The 12,433-nt window shown below is 41.2% G+C and overlaps 1 protein-coding gene across 8 annotated transcripts in view; it reads left to right on the top strand.

The window, feature by feature from the left end:
* CDKL5 (cyclin dependent kinase like 5) overlaps positions 1-12,433 on the top strand; it is a 216,007-nt gene that overhangs the window by 171,775 nt on the left and 31,799 nt on the right. For all 8 annotated transcript variants that reach the window (XM_045472590.1, XM_045472595.1, XM_045472594.1 and 5 more), the window contains 3 exons: positions 2,229-2,330; positions 2,624-2,729; positions 6,127-6,250. In XM_045472590.1, the coding sequence (XP_045328546.1) occupies positions 2,229-2,330; positions 2,624-2,729; positions 6,127-6,250 (332 nt within the window). The remainder of the gene's footprint in view (positions 1-2,228; positions 2,331-2,623; positions 2,730-6,126; positions 6,251-12,433) is intronic.

A 12,433-nucleotide genomic window follows, 5' to 3' on the forward strand; every position in this document is an offset into this window, starting at 1 on the left:
GCAGAGAGAGAGGAAGACACAGAATCCAAAGCAGGCTCCAGGCTCTGAGCTGTCAGCACAGAGCCTGACATGGGACTTGAACTCACTGACCGGGAGATCATGACCTGAGCTGAAGTCACACACTTAACCGACCGAACCACCCAGGCGCCCCAAGAGAGGACTTTTGAAGTCACCTAATTCAGTCCCTTCATTTTGTGGATGAGTGTGCTGAGGCTCCTAGAAGTTAGATGGGTTGCCCAAGTTTACCCGACTAGTCCAGGGCAGAGCTGGGGTCATGAGAACAGTGTCTAGGTCCCAGGGCCAGCATTCTTAGCACTGCATCGTGCTGACCTGTTGAGGCTGAAGTGACCCTGGGCCCCTAAGCAAAGCTGTTCTGCATGAGGTTGGAAGGACTGGTGCCCAGGTGAGAGGGGGAGCAAGAGATGCACACTTGCATGTGGAGGAGATGGCACGTGGTGGGAGATGCCATGATTGGAGTCAGAGCAGTGGTCAGAGGAGTCCACCTAGAGAGAACCCGTAGGGCCTAGAAAGATCTCCAGAATGTGGCAGCCTCCCCTAGACATTAGATGGAGGTCAAAACCAGGTAAAGTGTGTTGGCACTAAGCATAGTGTAAATAGAGAAGAAGTAAGAAAAACAGAAAGCTATAACTTGGATAAAAGACAAATGGAGTGGTTCTCACAGTTCCAGAACAAACAAACAAACAAGAAACCCCGACTTTGTGAACCTGGTGGAGATGAGCTAATTATGAATGGTTACTGTGGACTCAACACAGATCCAACTGTTACAGAACTTTAACTCCAGTTCAGGAGGTACAGTGCCAACCTGCAAGACAGTACAAGTTTAAAGGCACAAAGATGGCAGATGGCTTGACAAGTAACTAAAGCCATGAGTAAACAATGGGAGTTGCTCTCTTACAAAGTATTGCGGCCACCTACAAGAGGAAGGGGACTGAACTGGCACTGTCACTTAAGAGTTTAGGTTAGATGTAAATCATTTGTCTTCTAAAATACTTTTCTAGGGGCTTCTGGGTGGCTCAGTTGGTTAAAGCATCCAACACTGGCTCAGGTCATGATCTCACGGTTTGTGGGTTCGGGCCCTGCATCAGGCTCTGTGTAGACAGCTCAGAGCCTGGAGGCTGCTAGAGATTCTGTGTCTCTTTCTCCCTTTGCCCCTCCCCAGTTGCACTCTGTCACTCCCTCTCTCTCAAAATTAACATTAAAAAAAAAAATAAAAGAACTTTTCTAGAGGACTTTGTAAACAATACGGGTGATAAAATTCAAAAGAGATCTTGTCACAAAGTAGGAAGAAGGGCTACATTGGATGATTTTCCTGCCCAAAATATTCTTTCATAGTATATTTGGGGAGCAAGGGAGACAAAGACCGAGAGAATCCTATTTAAAATTCAAGTAAAGTGTTTTTGATACATCACGTAAAGCTCAAGATAATACTCTGTGTGTGTGTTGTGCAAATACACAATGCAGCCAACTCCTCCTCATGGCTTGGTAATTTTGTTCCTTAATCTTGTTTTCTTCAAGGGTGGAAAATGCTACTTTTCCCCTCAGTACACACCATTGTGGACCAAGGCTGCTCTTAGCTTGTGTCTCACTTCCTTGAGAGAAATAGGTAGTGTCTCCTGAGATGTGTGCTGTCATGATTATGATTAAGAGAATACACGAAATACAAATACCGTTATCGTACAGAAGATTAAGAAAATTTAAGTACATACATTACAGTAGGTAGGAAATTTTAAGCCCTATTATTAAGGGCGCTGATTCTATTCCTTGATATATCCAAAGAATATTTGATTTTATCTGAATCTGCCATTTAAGTTCTTCATGAAAAATAATTTTGGATCTGCTAGAGAAATTTTGGATTAACTAATAGAATCTCTAATTAGAGTGCTGCACAGAAACATGACTAGATATTGGGAAGATAATTTTCTTTGTTTTTAATAATTAATTGAACTATTTTCAGCGTAATTCTTTCCCTGCTTGCCTTAACTTTAATGAGAATTTCACTTTCCATCTGTGTGACATTTGTTTGAATTATTTTACATTCATCAGATGATTCACTCTTTTATGGGACAATTTGTGTTTTAGCCAACTAACATTTTTTATTTTAGCTGGTGAAGGTAGTAATTATTCCAAATAAAGCCCATGGCGAGTTAGGTGATTTTCATCCCTAGGAACAGGACACTCTTATAAATCCTTTTAAATTTGACTTCCAGCCTGGAGAACAGCTCCCTCCAGAGATGACTGTGGCTCGATCTTCCGTTAAAGAATCCTCCAGAGAAGGCACCTCTTCATTCCACGCAAGGCAGAAGTCTGAGGTCTGAATTCTCCACAGTTGCTAACTTTTACCCTAAAACTTGTCTGTAAAGAGTGGTCATGTGACATCATTACAGCCTATCTTTTCAAATTTCTTCAAATTTCTTCATAGTCCTTCTCCCACAAATAATGTAAGGGCTTATAAAGTTAAGTAGTCTTCCTCATGCCATAATTCTGAGTTCTCTTTAAAAGATGCTGGAGTAAGTTATGGATCAATTAGGCACTGTTGTAAGTTCATAGGCCAAATCATCATCGCTCTGTTGTTAACTTTTTATAAACCTGTTTCTTGTCTCAGGGTGGAGCATATCATGACCCCCACTCTGATGATGGCACCGCCCCCAAAGAAAATAGACACCTGTACAATGATCCTGTTCCGAGGAGAGTTGGCAGTTTCTACCGAGGTAAGCCCAGCCCCTAGCACCCCCTGGGGTCCTCTCTCCCTTCCCCCTCACTACACCTCCAGCCCATGGCCTCCACAACACTTCACTGCCCTGACTTCAGGTCAGTGCCATTCTTGTCTGCACTGTCGCCTTCCAACACTTCTCTCTGCTTTGTGTCCCACTGTCTTAGTTCAGGCCCTCATGGCTTCTGAGTTAGGTTCTTTGTGTAGCCTCCCACCTGATCTCCCTGTCTCCCAGGGTTGCCATCAAACCAGTCCTTGGAATGATCCACTTGAAGCTGTGTTCTGACCATACCACTCATTCATTCAATTAAGTCATATTTATTGATGTCACCTGTGTACCTGGTACTGTTCTAATTTACAACATGTCAATGAACAAGACAGCCAAAGGTCTCCACCTTCACGGAGCTTACGTGAGAATGAGGAGAGAACCACACTAAATGTAATAATTATGTAGGAGGTAAAGGGTAATAAATGCTACAGGGGGAAAAATAGAGCAAGGCAACTCATTGCCTGCCCCCACCCCCCGCCCTGCCCCCAGGCCTCTACCTCTTACCTGCTAAGAGTCCTCTGGTGGTTTCCCATTGACATCAGAACAAAATGTGAATTCCCTAAGATGACTTTCCAGACATGCCATGCCCTGGCCCTTGCCATCCTCTCTAGCTGCTGCTCCTCCATCTTGAAACACACTCCTCCCCGTGCTGGGATCGCTTGTTCCTGTCCCTTTAAAGGTCCTCCTTTGAAGTCCTCTGTTGTATGATGTCTTCCCTTTCCACCCAAAGTCCAGTGTGTTCTTCTCTGTTCTACCCATGGTTCCTTGTCTAGGCCTCTAACATGACACAGACTACATGGTACTGATTCTTTGTCTACATTTCTCTCTCACAAGGTTGCAAGCCCCTTTATCATATTTTCCTCTTTTACCCTCATTGACTAGCACACTGCCTAGCAGTTTCCAAGTATTTGCTGTTGTTGTTGTTGTTAATAAATTAAAAAAATGTTTTCAACATTTATTTACTTTTAAGAGACAGAGTATGAGTGGGGGAGGCGCAGAGAGAGAGGGAGACACAGAATCTGAAGCAGGCTCCAGGTTCTGAGCTGTTAGCACAGAGCCTGATGTGGGGCTCAAACCCACTTAACCATAAGATCATGACCTGAGCTGAAGTGGATGCTTAACCGACTGAGCCACCCAGATGCCCCTCATAAATATTTGTTGATTGAATGAAAGAAAATCTTCAAGTGCACTTGCACAGCCTTAAAAAGTATACTTCGAGGGGAGCCTGGGTGGCTTAGTCAGTTGAGCATTTCTGCTCAGGTCATGATCTCGCGGTCATGAGATCAAGCCCCAAGACAGGCTCTGTGCTGAGTGTGGAGCCTGCTTGGGATTCTCTCTCTCTGCTCCTCCCGCACTTGCGTGTGCGTTCTCAAAATAAATATTAAAAAAAAATGCACTTTAGGGGTGCCTCAGTGGCTAGTCGGTTAAGCATCCACCTCTTGATTTCAGCTGAGGTCATGATCTCATGGTTCATGGGTTCCAGCCCTGTGTCGACCTGACACTGACCGCGGAAGTCTGCTTGGGATTCTCTCCTCGCTCTCTGCCCTCCACCTCAAAATAAATAAATAAAAACTAAAAAAAAGTTTTTTAAATATACTTTGATGGTTAACTGGCAACTAAAACAGATGCTTTGGAGGCTGTATGGATTTAGGAGATGTTGACAGAGAAAGAAAGGGATCCTCTTTGAAGAGCTATGCAGTAATAGAATGAGAGCCCTTGCAGAGCCCTAGCCCCTAGTGGGGAGACTTAACAGCAAGCCCACCAGGGAAGGGGCAAGGTCCTGGGTGTTCCAGAGGCTCAGCTTCTTAAAGCTTCCAAGAGTCATCATGACCTTCTACAGTTGCCCCCACCCACATCTTTTGGCTTCTCACTATGCTGTTGATTTGCGAGGACAGCTGGAAAGGGGCAAGAATTGGGGGAGAACACAGACAGCTGCTTGGTCATTTTAACTCAAAACCTGAGCTAAATAAATGTATAGAAGTGTTATTTAGGACTAAATGTATGTTGATTAGGCTACTTGTTCCCTCCCACCTCCGCATTTGAAAAGAGCATAGGGCAATAAATATACCTTTAATGCACTCTGTTTTTTCTCATGCTATGGTTACTTTAGAATCTTAAGGGACTAAAATTTTAATTCAGGTTAAAGTGAGTTAAAATATTCTAGTGTATATCAGCAAATGCCTTTTCTTCTTTCACTGTAAGTTTTACTTCCAAAATGGACCATACCTTTGTTATTTCTATAGGTGTCTGGGGTATATACTTTAATATAAAATGTTCACAAAGTTTTGATTAATTAGGAAAGACAGTTTTAGTTTGATTGCAAGTAAATTAAATTGGTTCCTATCAGCAAAGCCCCTCATTTGTCTTCCTCATAATCTACTTCAGGGTTTGGCAGGTAGAACTTTTTTTTTATTTTATAAAGTCCAGAAATAAAAGGAAAAGATTTAACTAGGTGAAACATCTGGAGAGATCTGTCATTTCAATGATTCTACTAAATCTAACTGGATGAAGATTTAGTGGTATCATTGAAATGACCGATGTTTCCAGAATACTTCCTGTTTTCAGTCCTGCTGGTCAAAAGTCAAGTGAAATGGTGTCATTTATGTTGATATTCAGCCTGTATATTTCTTTTGTGATGAAATTTGCAATATATTTTGATTTATGACCAAGCTTAGAAATTGACAGAAAAAGATGCTAACGCCCCCACCCCCACCGCAAAGGGCAGGAAAGTATTTACTCATGTATGTTATGGTTTGTCTTTCTGTTCATTCCTGGATTAAGAACTTAGAGGAAAATAGTATTTTTTGCAAATAACCGAATTTCTTTGGAATTTAGTTTTAAACAATACAAAATTGACTCTGCCTCCCAAGTGTAAGGCTTAAAGCACAGTTAGTATATTCCAGCACACATATTGTTAAGAGTCACTTCAGACTAAGAATAGATTTTGCATAGTTGAGTCTTGATGTAAGAAAGCCTCCACTTCAAAGAATGTCAAAACAGTGAAGCGGTGGGGGGGCTGTCCTATTCATACTTTTAAATATCCTATGATGTTCCTCAGTTAATCAGCTGACAGGTCAGTTTCTGTTTTGAATGTATATTGCCTGACGTTAACTGACCCATGTGGGTTAATGTGATAATTACCAGGGGGGTGGGGGTGGGGTGGGGAGGTGAATGTTCCCTAGAATGCCTCCACCCTCAGAAAACACAAAAGTTATATAAAGGGCAGAGAAGGATTTTGACTTATTTATTTATTTATTTTATTTGTGTGAGAGACAATGCAATCGAATCAATTAAGAACTGCTTTGGCCAAAAAAGTACCTCAGTGACTGATGTTTTCTTTATTCAGTGCCATCTCCTCGTCCAGACAATTCTTTCCATGAAAATAATGTATCAACCAGAGTGTCTTCCCTACCATCAGAGAGTAGTTCTGGAACTAACCACTCAAAAAGACAACCAGCATTCGATCCATGGTGAGTATTCTGGTTTGTTTTTACTCTTTTTTCCAATCGTAGATTGGAGATTTCAAAGAAATCTGGAATACACTTTTTAGCTTGCTTTCTTTCTCAAGAGAGAGTGTTTGTTAAGGAGATGATGATTTGCCATTATTTGTAATGATTTATTTCAAGTTCAGCGTTTATATTAAATGTCATGTAAAAGAAAAATCTGCCGGGTCAATAAATGCCTCACATCTTCCATTGCATTCTTCTGATAGGAATGATGTCCTTCACTGTCTCTTTCGTTGCCGTTGAATCACATAGCGGACACTTTGCTTAGCACTTTGTGTGCGCCATCTCGCTTGGTTCTTACAGTTAGCCCTTGAGACATTGGCGGCTCACAGTCTGTAAGTGAGGAAGCTGCAGCTTAGAAAAAGGAAAGCACTTGCCTGGCGCTGGACGGCCCATTGCAGGGAGAGGGGAGCCAGGATCTAGACCTAGATGAGGTCTGACTCCAAAGCTTGTACCTTTCACCTCGATGCCACCTGTCTTTCATTCAGGGTGAAAAGATAGAAATAGGGCAATACCTTTTATGCCACCACAAAAGCATAATGGTAGTCAAAGGTTAAAATGATATGCCAGCTTTGCTTATTCTTTTATGTCCTTTGCGTCATATGTAGTAAAAAGGTAGGGAGAGAATTATTTTGTGTATTAAGTCTCATCAGCAGATGTGTTTGGGGAATAAGGACATTTTGTTTTATTTTATAAGCTTTTTTTTTTTTTTTAAATGTTTATCTTTGAGAGAGAGCTGAGCCGGTGAGCAAGCAGGGGAGGGGCAGAGAGAGAGAGAGGGAGATAAAGAAGCCGAAGCTGACTCCACACAGTCAGCACAGCACCATATGCGGGGCTCGAACTTACAGACCATGAGGTCATGACCTGAGCCAAAATCAAGAGTTGGATTCTTGACCAACTGAGCCACCTGGGCACCCCAAGGACCTTTAAAAATAATAATAATAATAATAATGTGGACGATCCTGTCAGATTTCAACTCTGGTGTTTGTTGCTAGAAGCCATAGAAGGGTCTGAGGTCCTTCAGTACTCCTGACCCTAGGTGGTTGTGTAATTTTCACACTGCTGGCAGGGTTGTATTGAGGTCTTAGTGTTACTGTGCCCTATGGTGAAAACAATTTAATTATTTTTAAGATAATAATAAAAATGATGATTTTAAAGCTGTAAATACTTTTATAAGCACAGTTTACGTCCATTGCCTTATTTATTAAATGAAAGTCTTTACATTAATGGCTAAGAGGTTGGACTCTTGTCTGTGTGACTTGAACCTCTGTCCCTCAGTCTCCTCATCTGTAAAATAGGACTAAGAATACTACTTCCCTCAGAGGATTAATGTGATCATCAAATGAAGGAGAACATCAAAAGCACCTAAAGCAGTGCGTGGCACAACGTGACTTGTTACTGTTAGCTGCAGTAGTTTATATCCTTAATGTCCTCTGACTTCAGTATGACTTGTCAGGTGTCTCCCCTCCACTTCCTTTGCTGATAAACTTTGGTACGTTTTCTATGTGACTGTAGACCAGCTCTTCTATACTACAACTTCTTGTAGTTACCAGCTTTGACAAGCCATGAGTGTAGTGTCTCTCATTAGTGAGAATACGGAAGTAGAGAAGAAATGGTTTTTCCTCTTGGTTATTGCATGATGGAGTGGTGATGGTTTAAAAGAGCATCAATTAAAGATTAACATGGTTCTATCAACCTTAGGTAGGTCAGATCAAAACAAAACCAAACATGGGATAGGCAGTATGAACAACATACTGTTTCTTTTTTTTTTTTTTTTTAAGTTTATTTATTTTTGACACAGAGAGAGAGAGACACACACACACAGAGCATGAGTGGGGGAGGGGCAGAGAGAGGGAGACACAGAATCTGAAGCAGGCTCCAGGCTCTGAGCGGTCAGCACAGAGCCTGATGTGGGGCTCAAACTCACAAATCGCAAGGTCATGACCTGAGCCAAAGTCAGACACTCAACCAACTGAGCCACCCAGGCGCCCCTGTTTCTGTCTTTTTGATAGTCCATTTGAGTAGAGCTTGGTTAGACCAGGGTATATGTAGAAACCTGGAAACAGATGTTTTTTTTTTTTTTTAAAAAGAATTAGAGACATAATTAGGACGTTGAACTTTAGACTTTAGACACGTTTTCAACGAGTCACCCCTACTCTGATTCTGCTGTTATGAGGCTTCAGAGAGTTTCAGAATTAGCAGCTTGAATTGCAGTATTCTCTTGTTTCCACTGCCCCTCATGTTAAGACTGCTATGTACTTGTCCTTCAGGAGACTTACCTTAACTTTTTTGTCTTTGAACAAGATATCTCATTGGTTCACCATACTGTGTATATTTGAGAGAAACGCAGCTTGATAACTTACAAAAACGTGAACGAGCCTTGTTATGGTAACATAGTGACTCGCTGTTCCTAAATTATCACTTGACTAAGGGCAGTCTGTTTCTCCTTGATAGTGTTACTTCACATTTCTTTTGGGAAGAGAATATTTGTACAGCGGACATGCTTCGTGCAATGGAAGAATCGAGTTACTAGATCATATTTTAGAGTGATAGATATTGTTGGGGTGTCTGACTCTTGATTTCAGCTCGGGTCATGATCTTGTGGTTCATGGGTTTGAGCCCCACGTCAGGCTCCAATCTCACAATGCTGGGCCTGCTTGAGAGTCAGTCTCTCTCTCTCTCTCTCTCAATATGTCAATCTCTCTCTGTCCCTCCCCTGCTTGTGTGCCCATGCACATGCTCTCTCTCTCAAAATAAAGAAATTTTTAAAAAATAATCACGAAATAATAGATATCATAGTATACTATCCAGAGTAGTTATTTTGGCCATCTCAGCTATCCAGAATCCAGTTACAAACTGGGAGATAAGACAGAATATCTCAGAACAAGAAAAACAGGGTTAATGCAGTCAGATTCATCCTTACTAATGAGAAAACACCTTCACTCTCCCTATAAGCCTGTTTACTCTTATGCACAGTTTTAGCAGTTGGCCCTGGAGGTTGTGAGGCAAGAAATAATGCCAGGTAACAAGACAGTGTGAAGAGGGAGAAAGATTCCAAATAATAGCCAGGGAGAGGTGAGGGGTATTTTTGCCTTTTCTCGGGCTCCCAGTGGCAGTATCATTTTTAGCCCTTCTGGTTTCACATGTAGAATAGATAATGCATATAGCATATATATATTTATAAAATAGGCTGCTCTTACTTTGCTTAAGAAAGACAAAGTGTATAAATACATTTGGAAAGACTGCTGCCAAAATTGGGTTTAAAAGTAATGTTTATACGGTAAACCAAATTAATTTGAAGTCCCAGTGATTAAGGTAAGTGAAGGATTGCTGTCACTTGCTTGCACAGTCCCAAGCTTTTTCTTCTGGTTAAGTTAGGAATATGTTGGCATCCATTATTGCTTGCTACCATAACTCAGAAAATTATTCACTGATTATTTTCTTCTCAGACATCACCTTAGTCCCATGGCCAGGGGAGGGGAGGTAGCAGGGAATATCATGCTGCTCCCAGAGGGTTTCTACTGACGCGCCAGGATTCTGACCCTCTATCCAACCTGCCAGTGTCCTGCCTTGAGTCTGTGAGCAGCTTGAGGTCACACTCCTTGTTTTCTTTTTCTCTCTGGCCCCAACACCTGACACCAGACCTACCACGTACACAGTGCTTCGTAAATGTTGGTTGACTTTGATTCAGTCAGCTTTCCTTCCTTCCTTTTTTAGGAGAGTCTCTTAAATTTTCTCTTTTTTCTTCACCCCCTATAAAACAACTGTTGTGTTAAATGATGTCAGAGCAGGGGGAGGTTGCTGCCCCCCACCAACTGTGTAATCAGCCCTGGATAACGGGCCAGGTGACTAGCTGGGTGGTCCTTCTCAAAGGTCCTGCCCCTGATATGGATGTGACCACCCACCTACCCTTCCCTTGTACTGCTCTTCTTGGACCTGTCTGTTGCCTGTACCAACAGAATCATATCATAGGATCTAGAATTCACAAGTGAGATAAATTATGGGGACACACTCTTACTCATTTATAGTAGTGCTGGTTGTAAATGATGAAGTCTCTGTCTTCATTCTTTTGTACAACACACAGCTTTTCAGGTGCCTATGTTCCAGGCAGCTTTTCTCCGTGTCCACCCTTCTCTGAGTCTGTCTCCCAGGCTTTCTCCCTTGTTTCTCTAATTCTCTGCCATGTGTGTCTTTCCATGTAGCTTCTCCCTTTCTCTGTCCTTTCTCTCTGTCTCCCCCCAACACACTTGTGCTCTTTTTCTTTCTCTCTCACTTCCTTTTTGTGTCTTTTGTGATGCATGCACACTCATGCTTCACTCCTAGCTTTCATCTTCTAGTCCAAGAGTAATTTATTTCCTTTTCTGTTTTGGTCTCTGGAATCTTTCTCTGCGTAAATCTTGGCCCCACCATCTCTGCTTAGCTTCAGTCTGAAGATGTTTTCCTCATCATTCCCCCTTCCCCTGGGCTCTAGTTTATCCAGTGTCTCTGATTCATCTTCCCTGCCTTTTGTGGTCACAAGGAACTGCAAACCCTGGGCTTTTTGCCCTGCTCCTTCTTTTCTTTCATTACCCTTACGAGCCCCTTTCACTTTCATCTTACTGGATAGAGACTCTTCTTCCCCTCCCAAATCTGCTCCTCCCGGGCCTAGTGTCTCAAGCCTTCTCTTGCTCTCATGCCAGCATTAACATTCTCACTGTAACGCCCATTCCTGTCCTGAGCTTGCAGTCATGATAAACATGTCCCCCTTAAAGATTTCCTGGATTGGCAGAAAGCACTTTTACTACCCGGCATACCTTTGAGGTTTTGTTAGACTTACATTCTGATTGGTAAAAAATTCTGCCTGTTAATCCGAATACTTGGCTGTGCTTCTAGGTTAGGTTCAGACCCCATTATGGAAGGATATAAGCTATATCATAAGCAAATAGTTCTTTGACTTCTGGAAGTTACAGGACAGTAAAAATATTTGTATTGCTGGTTGGTTTAGATGCTCTCTGAGGTTCCTTTCAATCCTGAGAGTTGTACTTTTGTGATTCCAGCAAACTACACTGTTTTACTGTGTTACTTAGAATCAAACTTTTCATTATTCCATGCTTACCCATTCCATCGTGTGAGGTTTTGAAGTTTTCCAGCTTTCAAATTGTAAATGTATTATTCTGAATTCCGGTGCTAGTTATTTTTATCGGTTGTGTTGTATTATGAAAGTTTTACTTCAGAACTTGGAACTCTCTCATTGATGTTTAAAATTGCAGGTCCTAATGAGTTTCAGGAACACTTGGACGTACAGTACGGGTTTTTACTTCCTCGGTATTCCCATTAACTTTTAAGCTAAGCAAGAAGAGATGATCGTTGCTCTTTCAGTCATGTTTTCCTGTTTTGTTTTGTTTTTTATCTGTTTCTCTTTTTAAATCTCTTCCCTTATTGTCTTAGATCTTGAGTTTTTGATTTTTCAAATAAATTTTCTGTGGTTTGTCCAACCTTTTTATTATATCCGTAGTACATGTTTGATGTTGAAACTAAAAAGAGTAATAAATCACCAATAATCTTATTACCCAGAGATGATAGCTATTAAGATTTTATTTTATTCCTGCCTTAAAAAAAAATGTGTGTATAGACACATATATGCCCCCCTTTTAAAATACAGTTGGGCTCACACTATGTAGGAAGTTTTGAATCTTGTGGTTTTCACCTAGTATTATAGTTTAAATATTTCTTTAGATGACTGAAAATTCTTTGAAGATGTGATTTATTTTTGATAGCTTCATGGTATTTTTTATCATGTGGCTCTGTAATAGTTTGTATAGATGTTTTCTGCCTTCACACAGATTTAATCAAGTAAAGGATGCTGCTTTGCTCATACTGTCTTAGAAGTTTTAGTAACTTCTTCACCGTTAGGTGTTCTAAAACCATAAATATGAATGCACTCTCACCTTTAATGCTTTACTCTTGATTTTAGGGAACAGCTAATAGAAGGAATTCAATCATTTTAGAAAATGGCTTTCCACAGTCATATATTAACATTTTAAGTAGAGCCCATGGAATGTGTCTTTTTGAACAACACCAGTTGGGTTGCTTTTTAAAGACTGTAAATTAAATAATACAGGGCCTATTAACATACAAGTCACCAACTTATTAGGGCCAAGATGTCCC

Source organism: Leopardus geoffroyi, chromosome X, assembly GCF_018350155.1.
Source record: "Leopardus geoffroyi isolate Oge1 chromosome X, O.geoffroyi_Oge1_pat1.0, whole genome shotgun sequence".
In the NCBI taxonomy this organism is placed as follows: Eukaryota; Metazoa; Chordata; class Mammalia; order Carnivora; family Felidae; genus Leopardus; species Leopardus geoffroyi.